At 37.0% G+C, this 15,774-nt stretch overlaps 1 protein-coding gene across 2 annotated transcripts in view; it reads left to right on the top strand.

Annotated features, from left to right (window-relative positions):
• Rab19 (RAS oncogene family member Rab19) overlaps positions 1-15,172 on the top strand; it is a 67,944-nt gene extending 52,772 nt beyond the window's left edge. For both annotated transcript variants that reach the window (XM_067138981.2, XM_067138980.2), the window contains 2 exons: positions 1,231-1,388; positions 12,153-15,172. In XM_067138981.2, the coding sequence (XP_066995082.2) occupies positions 1,231-1,388; positions 12,153-12,263 (269 nt within the window). In that variant the 3' untranslated portion in view covers positions 12,264-15,172. The remainder of the gene's footprint in view (positions 1-1,230; positions 1,389-12,152) is intronic.
• Positions 15,173-15,774: the final 602 nt, after the last annotated feature.

Genomic DNA, 15,774 nt, shown 5'->3' with positions numbered 1-15,774 from the left:
TTCTTTTCGATTGTACAGAAAAGCATTAAAAGAATAAACAACAGAAAGAAGACATAACATACATGAAAACACCAACAAAGACAGTCTTCACATCTCACATTTCTGTCTTTTCATAGATGAGCCTCCTCATCTATAATTTCTTCTCAACACCCTAGAAGCTTGTTTTTTCTTCCCAGCTTCGTCAGGAGGTTGGACATCAACATTCCTTGAGAGGGCCATCTTGATAGACCTTCAGTCTTGATAAGGAAATTGTGGGATAAAAGAGGAATCTATATAAACTTAGGAAAAAAAAGAGGGACGAAGGTTGGTAAACATACAAGAAGCTCTGGGCAAATGCAGAAGGAAAAAAGGGAACCACAGGGTTAATAGTGGTTGTGGAAAGGAACTAGCAAGTGACCAATAAAGTCATATTCTGTATAGAAAGACAGCAACCTGGGTCACTTCTTCTTCTTCTTCTTCTTCTTCTTCTTCTGCTTTAGGAACCTGGATTGGAGCACGTCATCATTTTCTCTTCTCTTCTGCTACCTTTTCTGCGGCCTGGTTGGGTTGTAGGTGCAGTCTGTGTCACATATGTGGACCTGGTACAGTTTTACGACCAAATGTCCTTGCTGACGTCAACATTCCTCTGTTTCATGTCATGGTGGTTGACTTGAGTATGTTGTGTGTAAATGAAGAGATGTGTACTGAGATAAACTCAAGCAATCAGTCCCTGAGCCTGTGGAATTAACCAGACACAGCTAAAATCGAACCCTGTACTCTCTGAACCAACGGCCACTATACTGAACATATATCTAAGGAGTCAGACTTGGATAGGAAATTCATATTAGAATTAACACATAATGGGATAATATGAGAAGAGGGAGCAGCAGAAGAAAGAGACAAAAATCAGATATGAACATGCAAGAAGATAAGGAGAGGTTTTGTGTCAGTTGCTCAAAATATGTACAACTCATTTCCTATCTTCTCATCATTAGTTAAGCTTTCCTGTGGCCTTTTTGTCCAGGAGCCTTTCCTCATATAACAAGAGGATACCTTGCATTTTCCTGAAAAGTTGATGACATGTACCCCCCTTCCCCCTTTTTAAATTTTTTAGAAGACTCTGTCTTTGCTAGTATTGAGGTGACTATTTCCTTTATTATGCATTTTCCTTCTCCTTCAGAGCACTAATGTGTTTCTGAGGCTAATCTCCAGCTGTTATACAATTCATAAATGAAATTTATTCTGTTACAGGGAACAAATGTGATCTTGAAAGCCTCCGAGAAGTTGAATTTGCTGAGGCTGAGGCAATGTGTGAATACATTCCTGAAATTTTGTTTGTTTTGGAAGCTTCTGCAAAGGAAAATACCAATGTAGATGATGCTTTTATGTGTCTTGCTACTGAACTAAAGGTAATAGAGTATAATTTTTAGCTTTTATTCCTGTAATCAAAATATAAAAGTTAATTTCTTGTTAAGAGACCCTTTAGTGTTGATGAGTTTTTGTGTGATATTACAGATAGTAATTTATTAGTTCCTGTGTTAACGCAGTGCGGGTCACGGCTCAATATATTGCATCTCGCGAGAAGCGCCACAGCAGTTACAACACAATATATTGCATGTCAAAATTCCGACTGTCTGTCTTTGCTTTGTTTTTGAGCAAGGATTCAAAAACATATGCTATCTGCCATGTCTATGGATTTTGGGAATCAACTGCTAGCTGACGAACATGAAAGCTCACAGTCATGCTGAAGTACTGTAGTTCTAGATAGTGAGAAAGTGTTCAAAATTTTGATGCTTGATGTAAGTGAGGATTCTGAGGATTCTGATTTTTCCCATACGGATGAAGTAGTTTATGATGATTTTCTTCCTGAAAATATCATAATCGAGGGTACAGGAATAGGTGATAGTGACTAAGAAGAATTACAACCACCCTCTGCAAGTGAGGTGCAAAACTTGTATTGTGCACAGTTCATGGAAAATAATTATTCGGGAACTCCTCTCTCAGCCTGGGTACAAAAACGGATGGATGTAATTGTGAAAGGACTGCATTGATTTTTAGGAATTATGCTCAGGATCATGTACATGAACACACCGTACAGGTATAAGAATACCGGTCTACTGATCCATTCATTCACACTCCTATATTTTCTTGGCTCATGTTCTGTAATCCTTATAAATCAATTCTACAGTTGTTACAGTTCTTTCATTTCAATGATAACAGTTCCCTACCTCAAAATGACAAAATAAGCACAAAAGGAGAAACGAAGGACCATATGTTAGTGCAAAGACTGTAACAACATCTGTGTTCACTACCACATTTTGTGAAATACGATGCAAAATATATGATTAATCCTGAAGATTGTGTGATATTGTGATTTTTCACTTTTTTCATGTAAGACTTAGCCATTTAAAAAAATAATGTGTTAGGTGCCTCTACATTAATTTATAATGGGGTTTATTTATGACCGTGCAAAAACCTAAATTGTGGGGTATATCAGTGCTTCAAAAATCTGACCCTCAAAGGGTTAATATACCAAAATCCTCACAAAAGTGTTTCCAAGTTCCTATTCATTGACAATTTCTGTGAAAAAATAAAATATAAAAAAGATTGGGTGGGGAATAGATGTATTTGGTGTGCATTTGCTACTTCAGTCCTTGTGTATGAATATCACATAGTGGACATGGTAGTAAAAAGCCTTCAAAATCCATCTTTCATTGTTCTGCTGGGCTCCTTTTTTTTTTGTCCCTTCTGTGTTACTGGCATGTTTGTTGCTTTTGTGGTGGATGACAATACGTACAACATTGTGGAATTGATTATAGTGAGGACATTAGCTGTTTTGTTACTGAGCAGTTTATTCTCAGGTCATCTTATTTACCATATTTATTTGTGTAATGGATGCCACCGTGTAGTGGACACACCCAAGTTTTCGCCTTCAAATTTTGGAAAAAGAAAATCCTTACTTAATGCATGCATTTAATTTTCAACAAAAATTATCGTAGTAGTATTTAAAATCTTCAAATGTAGATTGTGGTATGCATTACAACTAGTAAACAGACATCAGTGGCTGCAGACTCCGTTGTGCTGTCTGCAAAATACACTTCCTGCGAAGGATAGCAATTATTTCTGTAGCCTGTGGATGGCAGTGTGTAGTGTACACTGAGTGGCCAAAAGTCATGGGAAGATACTGAATGTGATGTTAATGATGAGTTGCTTCTCCACGAGCCTTCAAAATGGCAGCAGTACGGCGAGGCATTGACTCTACAATTTGTTGGAATCGTTCTGGAGGGATCTGGACCCATGCATCTTGCACTTGGTCTTGTGTAGTTGGTGTGAGGTTCATGGAGCGTACACCAGCATCGACAGCATCCAATATTTATTGGAGAGGTGGAACTGGGCATAGGGGGGGTCCTAACTGGCTTGCCGGCGGACTTGAGCGAAATAAAATAGCTCTCGCAGACCAAACACACATCCTCTGTGGTTGGGGGCCACAGGCGAAGAATACACCCACAGTATACCCTGCCTGTCGTAAGAGGCGACTAGAAGGGGTGACCAAGGGATGATCTAATTTGAATCATGAGACTACCATGGGCCGCTTTTACTTGCGCGTAGTACCACTTTGTTAGGTACACAATAGGTTTGTGATTAATAGCGACAGTGTGTGAATCAGGGTGAGTTTTACAGTACCTCTGATTAGTACCACTCTGTGAGCGACACCATGGGTGAGCTGTTGTTTATAAGTTTCATTTCCGTATTGATAGATATTACTTTACAAAAAACAATATGTATATGAGTTTCCACCTTATCAATACAAATTTATTTTACATTAAGCAAGTAAATATAGTCAAGACTAGTTTCGACCCCTAGGGGGTCATCCTCAGTTGACAAGCGTTAAAAATGTATTGTTTACAAAAACATCACATGTAGTGGTAAAAGCTTAAATTAATTTGAACCGATCATTAATGTTGGTATGTCTGGTACATGATTGACTAGTGTGCATCATCCATGAAGACACATATTATTTTTTATGCTACTACCATCCAATTTTTTTAGGTTATACAATGTGGAATATACATGCATTTATGCAACTCAACAGTGGCAAGTTTAACAATGTACATTTAAAGTTGGTTCATAAATTACACATTGGCTATTGATTAGGACGTTGGTTTGAACACTTTTGACTAGAATATCAATGTAACACCTTACTGGCATATATCTTAGATGCTGAAATCAGTTTGTAAAGTCTGTTACTCTTGGTTGAGTCTTAGTATAAAGTTAAAATTTTAAATGAAAACTATTTGCTTAGTGTAGGCATTAAATAATGCTGTTAAAATGGACGTAGTGGTAAAAGCTTAAATTGATTTGAACCGATCATTAATGTTGGTATGTCTGTTACATGATTGACTAGTGTGCATAATCCATGAAGACACATATTATTTTACATGCTACCACCATCCAATTTTTAGGTTATACAATGTGGAATATACACACATTTGTGCAACTCAATAGTGGCAAGTTTAACAATGTACATTTAAAGTTGGTTCACAAATTACACAAATTGGCTATTGATTAGGACATTGGTTTGAACACTTTTGACTAGAATATCAATGCAACACCTTACTGGCATATATCTAAGATGCTAAAATCAGTTTTTAAAGCCTGTTACTCTTGATTGAGTCTTAGTATAAGGTTAAAATTTTAAATGAAAACTATTTGCTTAGCATAGGCATTAAATAATGCTGTCAGAATGGACATCTAGCTAAAACAGTGGTATATGTATGTCATATATGCCTGGTTAAAAACACATTACATTAATGTTATTGATATGTGGTGCAACATGTACATTGTTTTTGGAACAAATGGGGTTGACGAATTTTTCATAACAGTCTTAGATATAGTGTTCTAATAAAATGGGTCCGTAAAAATATTTATATGTACAAAACAGTTAGCATTTAAATAATCCGCTGTAGATCGGGTAATGCTTAGATATATATCTGGAGATATATTAGGCAGCTACTAATGTTGGAGTTATCAGAAATATTAATGGAGCATGTTTTCCATCCGTATGTCGTGATGTTTCTGGCTGGTGACATTTGTCAGAATGTGTTGAAATTATGTGTCTTGATGCACGTTGATTTTATCGTGGAAGCGTATATGTTGTAAAAACAAGGTACAGTATCTGGAAATAGAAATAATGAGTGTGATAATGGTGTGGTATGAAAGTGTAATAGTAAATCGTATGTCGTTTTACTTACGTAAGGTGTTGGAACCGTGCGTTCTTTGTAGCTGCCTGTTGGGATCTGATACGTGTTGCTCTGAGATTGTAGTTAGCGGCGGTAGAGGGGAGGTTTGGGGGGATGGGTGGAGTGTTAGTGATGGGAGTGGGGTTAGAGGGGAGGGAGTCTTGGGGCGGTTGATTTGAACATATAGATTTTTGTTTACTTATTCTTTTGATGTAGAAATCTTTTAATAAGGGAATTACTGCATGAAAAAGAATATTGTTTCTGTCTATACTTTCATTTAGGTTGGAGTTCGGGTTCACGTATTTGTCTAAATTTATGTAAAATTCTTCTATTATGCTGAGCAAGGGACTTTTTGGGTTCATATTGAGGATTTGCATGTCGTTCTTAATGTCCGTGAAATTATGTTTTTGATCGTCAATGTGCTGACCCATTGCTGAGAAATGTCTGTGTTTGACGGCGTTGACATGTTCATTATATCGTATTAAAAAACTTCTACCAGTAAGCCCTACATAGCTGGCTCGGCAGTCGTTGCATTTGAGGCGATAGACTCCTGAGTGATTGTATTTATTTATGTTATTAACTGATTTGGAATTGTATAGTATGTTGGTGTTATTGCGTGCAGTTTTATATGCTATTTTTAGGCCTTGTTTTTTGAAGATATTTGTTATGGGATGTATATGGTTATTGTTGTAAGTAAACAGTGCATATTCTTTTTTATTTTTGGTGATTCTGGTTAACTTGGTTTTAGGTTGGTTTTTGACTTTGTTGATGATCCGGTTTATCATTTCTCTTTTATATCCGTTTTGTTTTGCTATTTCATGGATTGTGTTTAGTTCTTTATTTAGATTTTAGATATAGCCATACAGAAGCAGAACACCCTCAACAAGAAACTCAACGCACTTAAGGCATCACTAAACCAAACCAATCATACACAGTATAGACAACATACTACTATTTCCATCCCCCACTCCAAAACCTAACTAACACAATATTCAATGAAAAAGAAACAACTATACTGAGCAAGGGACCAAAACATAACTGGAAAAACAATTCTGTTTTTGAAAATATTACCACTATTATTACTGAAACAGAAGATGCCTTAAACAAAATACCCCAAGAAAAACAAAATGAAATTAGATATGAAATTAAAAAAACACTACCACAATATATTGATAAGATCACTCAAAAACCTCAGAATCAAGATATCACAAACCAAACACAAATTAAGGTACTCAAAAATAAAATCCAGCAAAATAAGCTAATAGTAACAAAGGCAGATAAAGGAAACACTACAGTCATTATGGATAAAGAGGAATATATAACAAAAACAAAAACCTGCTTTCAAGATGAAACTTTTCAAATTAAGACTAAAGATCCCACTAACAGTATCCAAAAAAACTTAAAAACTCTCCTAAAAAACACCAATTTCCTCTTGAACGAACAGGAAACTACAAAATTAATCACCATGAATCCAGGGATACCTACAGCTAAAGCTTACCCTAAGATCCATAAAGACAACATTCCTATGAGACCCATAATAAACTACAGGCCAAGCCCTATTTATAAATTATCCAAATACATACAAAAATTCCTTAAAAAACATTATGTCTTTCAAGCAAATAAAACCATAAAAAACTCAATAGATTTTTGCAATATTACTAAGAATATAAGAATAGAACACTTCTACAAGCTAGCAACATATGATATAACAAACATGTATCCTAATATACCCACACAAAAAACTATCACTATCATAGAATCCAATCTTTATAACCACAGTAAGTTAAGCAAACTGGAAATAGATGAATTTATAAAACTTTTACAATTCGCTATCAATAATAATTATTTCAAGTTCCATGACACTATCTATCAACAGAAAGGATTACCCATGGGATCACCAATATCAGGCATAATAGCTGATATATATATGGACTACTTAGAACACCAAGAAATTAAAAAAATAGGAAATATTATCTATTGGTGCAGATTTGTCGATGATGCATTTATAATCATGGACAATAGACATACTAATGAAAACATAATCTTAGAACAACTAAATAGAATAGATCCCCATATTAAATTTACCATGGACACTGAATACAACAACACCATCAACTATTTAGATATATCCATAACTAGACATAACAACCACCTAACATATAACATATATAGAAAACCTACCCACACATCAAATACAATAAAGATAGACTCCACCCACCCACATGCTCATAAGAGAGCTGCATACTATAGTATGATTCACAGAGCATACAACATTCCACTTTCAAAAGAAAATCTAAATAAAGAACTAAACACAATCCATGAAATAGCAAAACAAAACGGATATAAAAGAGAAATGATAAACCGGATCATCAACAAAGTCAAAAACCAACCTAAAACCAAGTTAACCAGAATCACCAAAAATAAAAAAGAATATGCACTGTTTACTTACAACAATAACCATATACATCCCATAACAAATATCTTCAAAAAACAAGGCCTAAAAATAGCATATAAAACTGCACGCAATAACACCAACATACTATACAATTCCAAATCAGTTAATAACATAAATAAATACAATCACTCAGGAGTCTATCGCCTCAAATGCAACGACTGCCGAGCCAGCTATGTAGGGCTTACTGGTAGAAGTTTTTTAATACGATATAATGAACATGTCAACGCCGTCAAACACAGACATTTCTCAGCAATGGGTCAGCACATTGACGATCAAAAACATAATTTCACGGACATTAAGAACGACATGCAAATCCTCAATATGAACCCAAAAAGTCCCTTGCTCAGCATAATAGAAGAATTTTACATAAATTTAGACAAATACGTGAACCCGAACTCCAACCTAAATGAAAGTATAGACAGAAACAATATTCTTTTTCATGCAGTAATTCCCTTATTAAAAGATTTCTACATCAAAAGAATAAGTAAACAAAAATCTATATGTTCAAATCAACCGCCCCAAGACTCCCTCCCCTCTAACCCCACTCCCATCACTAACACTCCACCCATCCCCCCAAACCTCCCCTCTACCGCCGCTAACTACAATCTCAGAGCAACACGTATCAGATCCCAACAGGCAGCTACAAAGAACGCACGGTTCCAACACCTTACGTAAGTAAAACGACATACGATTTACTATTACACTTTCATACCACACCATTATCACACTCATTATTTCTATTTCCAGATACTGTACCTTGTTTTTACAACATATACGCTTCCACGATAAAATCAACGTGCATCAAGACACATAATTTCAACACATTCTGACAAATGTCACCAGCCAGAAACATCACGACATACGGATGGAAAACATGCTCCATTAATATTTCTAATAACTCCAACATTAGTAGCTGCCTAATATATCTCCAGATATATATCTAAGCATTACCCGATCTACAGCGGATTATTTAAATGCTAACTGTTTTGTACATATAAATATTTTTACGGACCCATTTTATTAGAACACTATATCTAAGACTGTTATGAAAAATTCGTCAACCCCATTTGTTCCAAAAACAATGTACATGTTGCACCACATATCAATAACATTAATGTAATGTGTTTTTAACCAGGCATATATGACATACATATACCACTGTTTTAGCTAGATGTCCATTCTGACAGCATTATTTAATGCCTATGCTAAGCAAATAGTTTTCATTTAAAATTTTAACCTTATACTAAGACTCAATCAAGAGTAACAGGCTTTAAAAACTGATTTTAGCATCTTAGATATATGCCAGTAAGGTGTTGCATTGATATTCTAGTCAAAAGTGTTCAAACCAATGTCCTAATCAATAGCCAATTTGTGTAATTTGTGAACCAACTTTAAATGTACATTGTTAAACTTGCCACTATTGAGTTGCACAAATGTGTGTATATTCCACATTGTATAACCTAAAAATTGGATGGTGGTAGCATGTAAAATAATATGTGTCTTCATGGATTATGCACACTAGTCAATCATGTACCAGACATACCAACATTAATGATCGGTTCAAATCAATTTAAGCTTTTACCACTACGTCCATTTTAACAGCATTATTTAATGCCTACACTAAGCAAATAGTTTTCATTTAAAATTTTAACTTTATACTAAGACTCAACCAAGAGTAACAGACTTTACAAACTGATTTCAGCATCTAAGATATATGCCAGTAAGGTGTTACATTGATATTCTAGTCAAAAGTGTTCAAACCAACGTCCTAATCAATAGCCAATGTGTAATTTATGAACCAACTTTAAATGTACATTGTTAAACTTGCCACTGTTGAGTTGCATAAATGCATGTATATTCCACATTGTATAACCTAAAAAAATTGGATGGTAGTAGCATAAAAAATAATATGTGTCTTCATGGATGATGCACACTAGTCAATCATGTACCAGACATACCAACATTAATGATCGGTTCAAATTAATTTAAGCTTTTACCACTACATGTGATGTTTTTGTAAACAATACATTTTTAACGCTTGTCAACTGAGGATGACCCCCTAGGGGTCGAAACTAGTCTTGACTATATTTACTTGCTTAATGTAAAATAAATTTGTATTGATAAGGTGGAAACTCATATACATATTGTTTTTTGTAAACCATGGGTGAGCGACGCCATGGGTCTGCCTTGCCTGTGATTAGTACCCACTATGTGAGGAACACCACGGGATAGTACGAGTCCCTGTGATTAGTAGGCCTACACCTATGTGAGGGATACCATAAGGTTTGCGTTGCCCGTAAATGGCGCCGCAATGTGAGAAACACCATAGGTCTCTGTTACATGTGCACATTACATTACCTGTGAGTAGTACCATAATGTGTGGAAGACCGCGAGTCTGCGCTACTTTTGATTGGTACCGCAACATGACAAATACCATGGTTCTACTTTCCTAGCGATAAGTGATGAGGGGCCGATGACCTGGATTTTGGACCCCTTTAGACTACAAGCATCATCGATTCAGGATTGTGCTTTGGAAGCAGTCCCTTGGTCAGTAATACTATTGTTTAACGCTAGTTTCTGGGAATGTGGGGCATTACGGGTCAGATCCACTGATTGTTTTAAATTCATATCCATCTGTTCATTCTTTGTCATCATGTTTTGAATTCTGGTCAGTGGATGATTTTGGACTTTTAAATTGTCATTACGTTTTGTCTCATTACGTACCATTAAGTGCCGATGACCTAGATGTTAGGCCCCTTTAAACAACAAGCATCACCATCATCATCATCATCATCAAATACTTGATTGGATTAAGATTGGGGGATCTGGAGGGCCAATCCATGGTCATAACTTCACTGGAGTGCTTCTCCAACTACCTGCGTGCCACCACAGAGCGGTGACATGGCACATTGTCCTGTTGAAACATGGCATCTCAATTAGGGTACTCTAGGGCCAGAAAGGTATGCAGATGGTGTGAAAGAAGATCCACATAATGTGCACATGTCAGCTCTTCCTGCAGCTGGACAATGGGGCCTAATTGCGACCATGAGAACGCCGCCCAGACCAGAACTGAACCACCTTTCGCCTGGACACAACCTTGTTGACATGCACGATCCATAGCTTCATGGGACATACGCTACACTTTTGCGCGTCAATCAGCTCCTCGATACAACTGGAACCTGGATTCATCGGACCATACCACACGCCGCCATTGTTCCGTTGTCCATTGCCGATGTTCGTGGGCCCATGCACTTCGTTGAGCTCTCTGTCGAGGTGTCAGCAAAGGGACACGAGTTGGTCGTTGGCTGGTGAAGCCTATGTGGCACAGTTGCCTCCTTACAGTCCTGGTAGAAATGGGTTACTGACTCCCAACATTCAACTGGGTGGTGATCTGAGTCACAGTAGCCCGTCGAGCGCCCAGTATGGTTCTGCGGAGGTCACGTGATGTCCGTTCGTTAAACACCTGTGGTCTTCCCCTGCGGCGGTTTACATGGATGGTAGCATTCTCTCTGCTATACTGAAGATCCTCCCTTGACACTGTTGACCCTAGAAACCCGAATTGGCATGTAATCTTCGCACTGCTGTGGCCCATGCACCGTGCGCCGATGATCATCCGACGTTCAAAGTCGGTTAACTTAGCGTGTTGCCATCTTCACAACACTGGTGTCTGTGACAGACTGAGCTACGCCACAGCTAGCCACCACGCTCAGGGGTCGTACACAGCACATTTTTTATTGGGACACCCCGTCCTGTGACTTTTGGCCACTCAGTGTATATTGGCAATGATGAGAAGTAAAGGATGGAGTAGTTATGTTTAAATCCAAGGTTTAGAACAAGAGTGCATGAATTCTAATCGAGATTGGTTCTTTTTAACGTACATCACTCAAGGTCTAATAACCCACATGTTGTTAGAATGCTACAATAGTCGGTTGTTTTGATGAATTTTATTTTTACAGTGGATAGAAATAAGTAGCAATATTTATGTTCCACAGCAAATTTTACCAATAATTACTGCTGTATTTTATTTCAAATTTTAAGTTGTAGTATGCTGTGTGCCATATGTGTTTCACCACATATGTTATACAGCTGATGCTGGTTATCAAACGATTGTATACTCGTTTGCAGTGAGATGATCAGTACATTGTTTGTAGTTAAAACTGGTTTGATACATCACTGTGAGTGCTATAGATTATTTCACATTCAAGACAGAGTGTATTTTAATATACCTAAATTTTTGTTACACATTTTTCCTTATGTAAAAGATGACCCTAGAATTTTGTTAAAAAAAATTGGAAGAAGGTGTGTCTGTTATGTGGATAAATTGGGTAATTATTGTTGAAAGAGTACTTTAATTATTTTCTTTCCCTGCCTGCCAGTTTTATACTCTCGTACTGGGCCGATGACCTTCGATGTTAGGCCCCTTTAAACAACAAGCATCATCATAAACTCTCCTACAACTTTGTACCTGTGTGTTACAGAGGCGACATGATGGAATTCAATACTCAGATGGTCCAGATGGGGAGACTGTGAAGCTAGGAGAAGGAAGGACAATATCGCGGTGCAGTAGTTGCAACTATCGAGTTATATGAAGCATTGTTATTTATTATAAGCCAGGGGCAGTTGTAATTTTATTAATTCAAGCAATTGTTATTTGTAGAATGGATTAACTAAAATTGAAGATGGTGTTGTGTTTCAGGTGTATTGAAGCATTTTGTTTAGCAGGTTAGCAGTTTAATCTTGCGTCATTAATGTTGCATATTGCATGTGACAGCTTTCCATGTATTTAAATCTGCCCCTGCTAATTTAGTTTTGGTTAATTTTATGTTACTGCTTAATGCTTATTACGTGAGAGATCATTTGATGTGTGTTGGGGAGAACGATTGTGTATGCAACATCTTCCTTGGTGAAAGGCACTAAACTCAAGAAACATCTCACCCTTGAACTCCCAAGGGCCCAGGTATTTTATCATTTTCATTAAATCTTAATTTTCTAATCACATTGTGCCTTTCAAAAGTTATCAGGTCTATAAAACGGTGGATAGTACAAACTTATAGTTCATCGTATGCCAGTGTAAAATATGTGTAAGATACAAAAATGTTGCCAATGCAGTTCATGGTAATTAAAACGGTATTTTTTTTATAATAAACAAGGCATCATTTTTAGCAAAGGGTAGGATTTATATACTGTACCTACAAGGATATTTTTTTAGCCACAGCTCTGAAACATTGTTATAATTGGTTTTAATATGAGAACGTATTTTTATATGCCATGGGAACTGTCATATGAACATCCTACTTAGTGTCCTCATGAGAGATATCTGTTTAAAATGAAATTGTTTCAATAAATGAAAAATTAAAATGCAAATACAGTAGAAGTTCCTTATAGTGAGAATTCGTAACGGCGAAAAATTTCCTCACTATAGCGGATTGTTGTTATATCCACTTCTTTTGTAAAAGTCGGGAAAACCCCACACACATTACAATTGGTATGTAACGGCAATTCACTTGTGTTCAAAACTTTCGTTTTTGTCGATTTCCATACTGAGGTCTACTCATAAGTTATTTTTCTAATTCCGAGAAAACGTGAATGCGAATAACAATTTCATTCTGAAGAATTGGAGTAATATCACTCCGGTAGCTTCTGTGGCAAACTTTTCAGTTTTCTTATTCAAACAGTCACACCTAACCTAAAAATCTGATATGTATCATGAAAACATATTTCAAGCACGAATAGAGTTGTTGCAAAAAAATCTCACCCTTGAACTCCCAAGGATACCGGGCGAGTTGGCCGTGCAGTTAGGGCCGCGTAGCTGTGAGCTTGCATCCGGGATATAGTGGGTTCGAACCCCACTGTCGGCAGCCCTGAAGATGGTTTTCCGTGGTTTCCCATTTTCACACCAGGCAAATGTTGAGGCTGTACCTTATTTAAGGCCACGGCTGCTTCCTTTCCATTCCATTCCTAAGCCTTTCCTATCCCATCGTCAAAGATAAGGGTAGGATTTTCCACCTGTTCAATACTATAAAAAATGTGAAATAATTAAAACACATTTTTATTGTCAGTGACAGTTTAACCTCCTTATCAAGGCAATTTCTTGCTTAGCACGTCGTAAATTCAAAGTCTTGATTCACGTTGTATTAAATCTATTTAAAAATACCCCATTTATCGCGTCAGAAAATGTAATTATTACCGCTCAGTACGATCACATTTTCCCCAGCCCTGAAATTGTTCTTTATCATTCCTTGTGAAGGGAATGTAATTTTCAACACAGATTGGAGCCCTCGCCACAGGAGGCATGTCGGAGAAAGTTACACGAAAAGGGGAAATGGCCTTGAATTCCGGAACTTTAGAGAGTAAATTGTAGCTTCGGGAAGCAAGCCATTGTTGTTGTTGTTGTTGTTGTTGGTGTTGTTGTTGTTGTTGTTTGAGTCATCAGTCCATAGACTGGTTTGATGCAGCTCTCCATGCCACCCTATCCTGTGCTAACCTTTTCATGTCTACGTAACTATTGCATCCTACATCTGCTCTAATCTGCTTGTCATATTCATACCTTGGTCTACCCTTACCATTCTTACCACCAACACAACTCGTGGTAGAAGAATGTAAATTGCAATCATGCGCTGATACTTTTATGGGCCCCCGACTGCAAATGTTTTAATATTTGTTATCAGGTATTTTACACACCTTTCAAACATTGTTTTTATTTAATAGGCCCCAGTGGGAAAGGTTTTCATATTATCTTTCGTCTTTTAATACTCTCATTGTATCTTCAGAAGCGGTAGATAGCCTATATCTTTCTCTGTACCCGTACATATACGATGTAAAATGCATGCATGTCGGAAAGACCATATCAAGAGTTTATATATTCGTGTTGGATAGTTTTTATTCGTGTATTCAATAGCACGTATTCTTGCTTAACGCATTATCTTTCCTTGTCCCCTGCAGAAGTGCCTAACGAGGTTTTACTGAATAAACTAACCTCTGAAATCAGTCATCCACTCTGCGTCATATCTTGAGATTTATCACATTCTTGCTTAATTTCAGTACATAGTTTTAAAATTTAGTGATCATTTACCTCAGCCTTTATTTCTAACCAGTTAACAACTGGTATCGGCCATGTTATTTACGTATTTATTATGAAAACATGTTCTCCTTCATTTTGAATTGTGCGTATAGAACACCAGTCGACGAGTATTACTAATCGACTCCAATATCGCCTTCGAGTTCTCATGAGGATGAGAGAGCTCGCTAGTACACATAGCGAAAAATCTATACCAAAGATGATCGATCACATTCAGTATAATTGCTGGAGTGCATAAATATTGATAATGGAAAAAATTGCACACGCTTAATCCCTCGTAATAACGGTTGCATCAGTGATAGGGTTCTCGCTGTTACCGAAGGATAATATACAGTTTAATATGGGAATTTTCAAGGGACAGAAAAAGGCTGTCATTATAATGGATTTCTTGCTATAGCGGATTTCTACTGTATATCTATCTGTGTGTGTGTGAGAGAGAGAGAGAGAGAGAGAGAGAGAGAGAGAGAGAGAGAGAGAGAGAGAGTGTGTGGCGGGGGTGTGTGTGTGTGTGTAGATTGAGTAACTTTGATTTAACAGTTGATTGGTGTTTTATAGTAAACTGCATTAAAATTGAGTGAAATATTCCCTCATTTTTGTATGTAAGAGAATTTTGTATTTCTTCTTCCTATTGCACATACAACCCATTATGGGCCTTGCTAATACAATTGCTGTCTAGATGGCCTCCAAATATGGGAGTGCCACATGGTCAGCGTGACAGCATTCTCAGCCATATTGCCTAGCCTTCGTGATTGGGTAAACTACCTCTCATTGCAGACAACTCCTTAGTTAGTTTCACAATGATGAGTGAAGGCAGTTCAAATCTTCAGTCCACAATTAAAATCCTTGGACTTGCCAGGAATTGAACTTCAACCTTACTAAAATGGACCCTTAGTTCAAATATTATTATTGTTGATTGATTGTTTTAGGTGAAAGTGCAAGTAGATAGCCATTTCCTGTTGACTCTTCTCAGACTAGAGAAAAGAAAAGAATGATGGTGTAGGCAAAAGAAGGGTAAGGGCCAT

This window comes from Anabrus simplex, chromosome 2, assembly GCF_040414725.1.
Source record: "Anabrus simplex isolate iqAnaSimp1 chromosome 2, ASM4041472v1, whole genome shotgun sequence".
Taxonomy (NCBI): domain Eukaryota; kingdom Metazoa; phylum Arthropoda; class Insecta; order Orthoptera; family Tettigoniidae; genus Anabrus; species Anabrus simplex.
The sequence above is the reverse complement of the archived record's forward strand: the minus strand, read 5'-3'. Positions and strand labels throughout refer to the sequence as shown.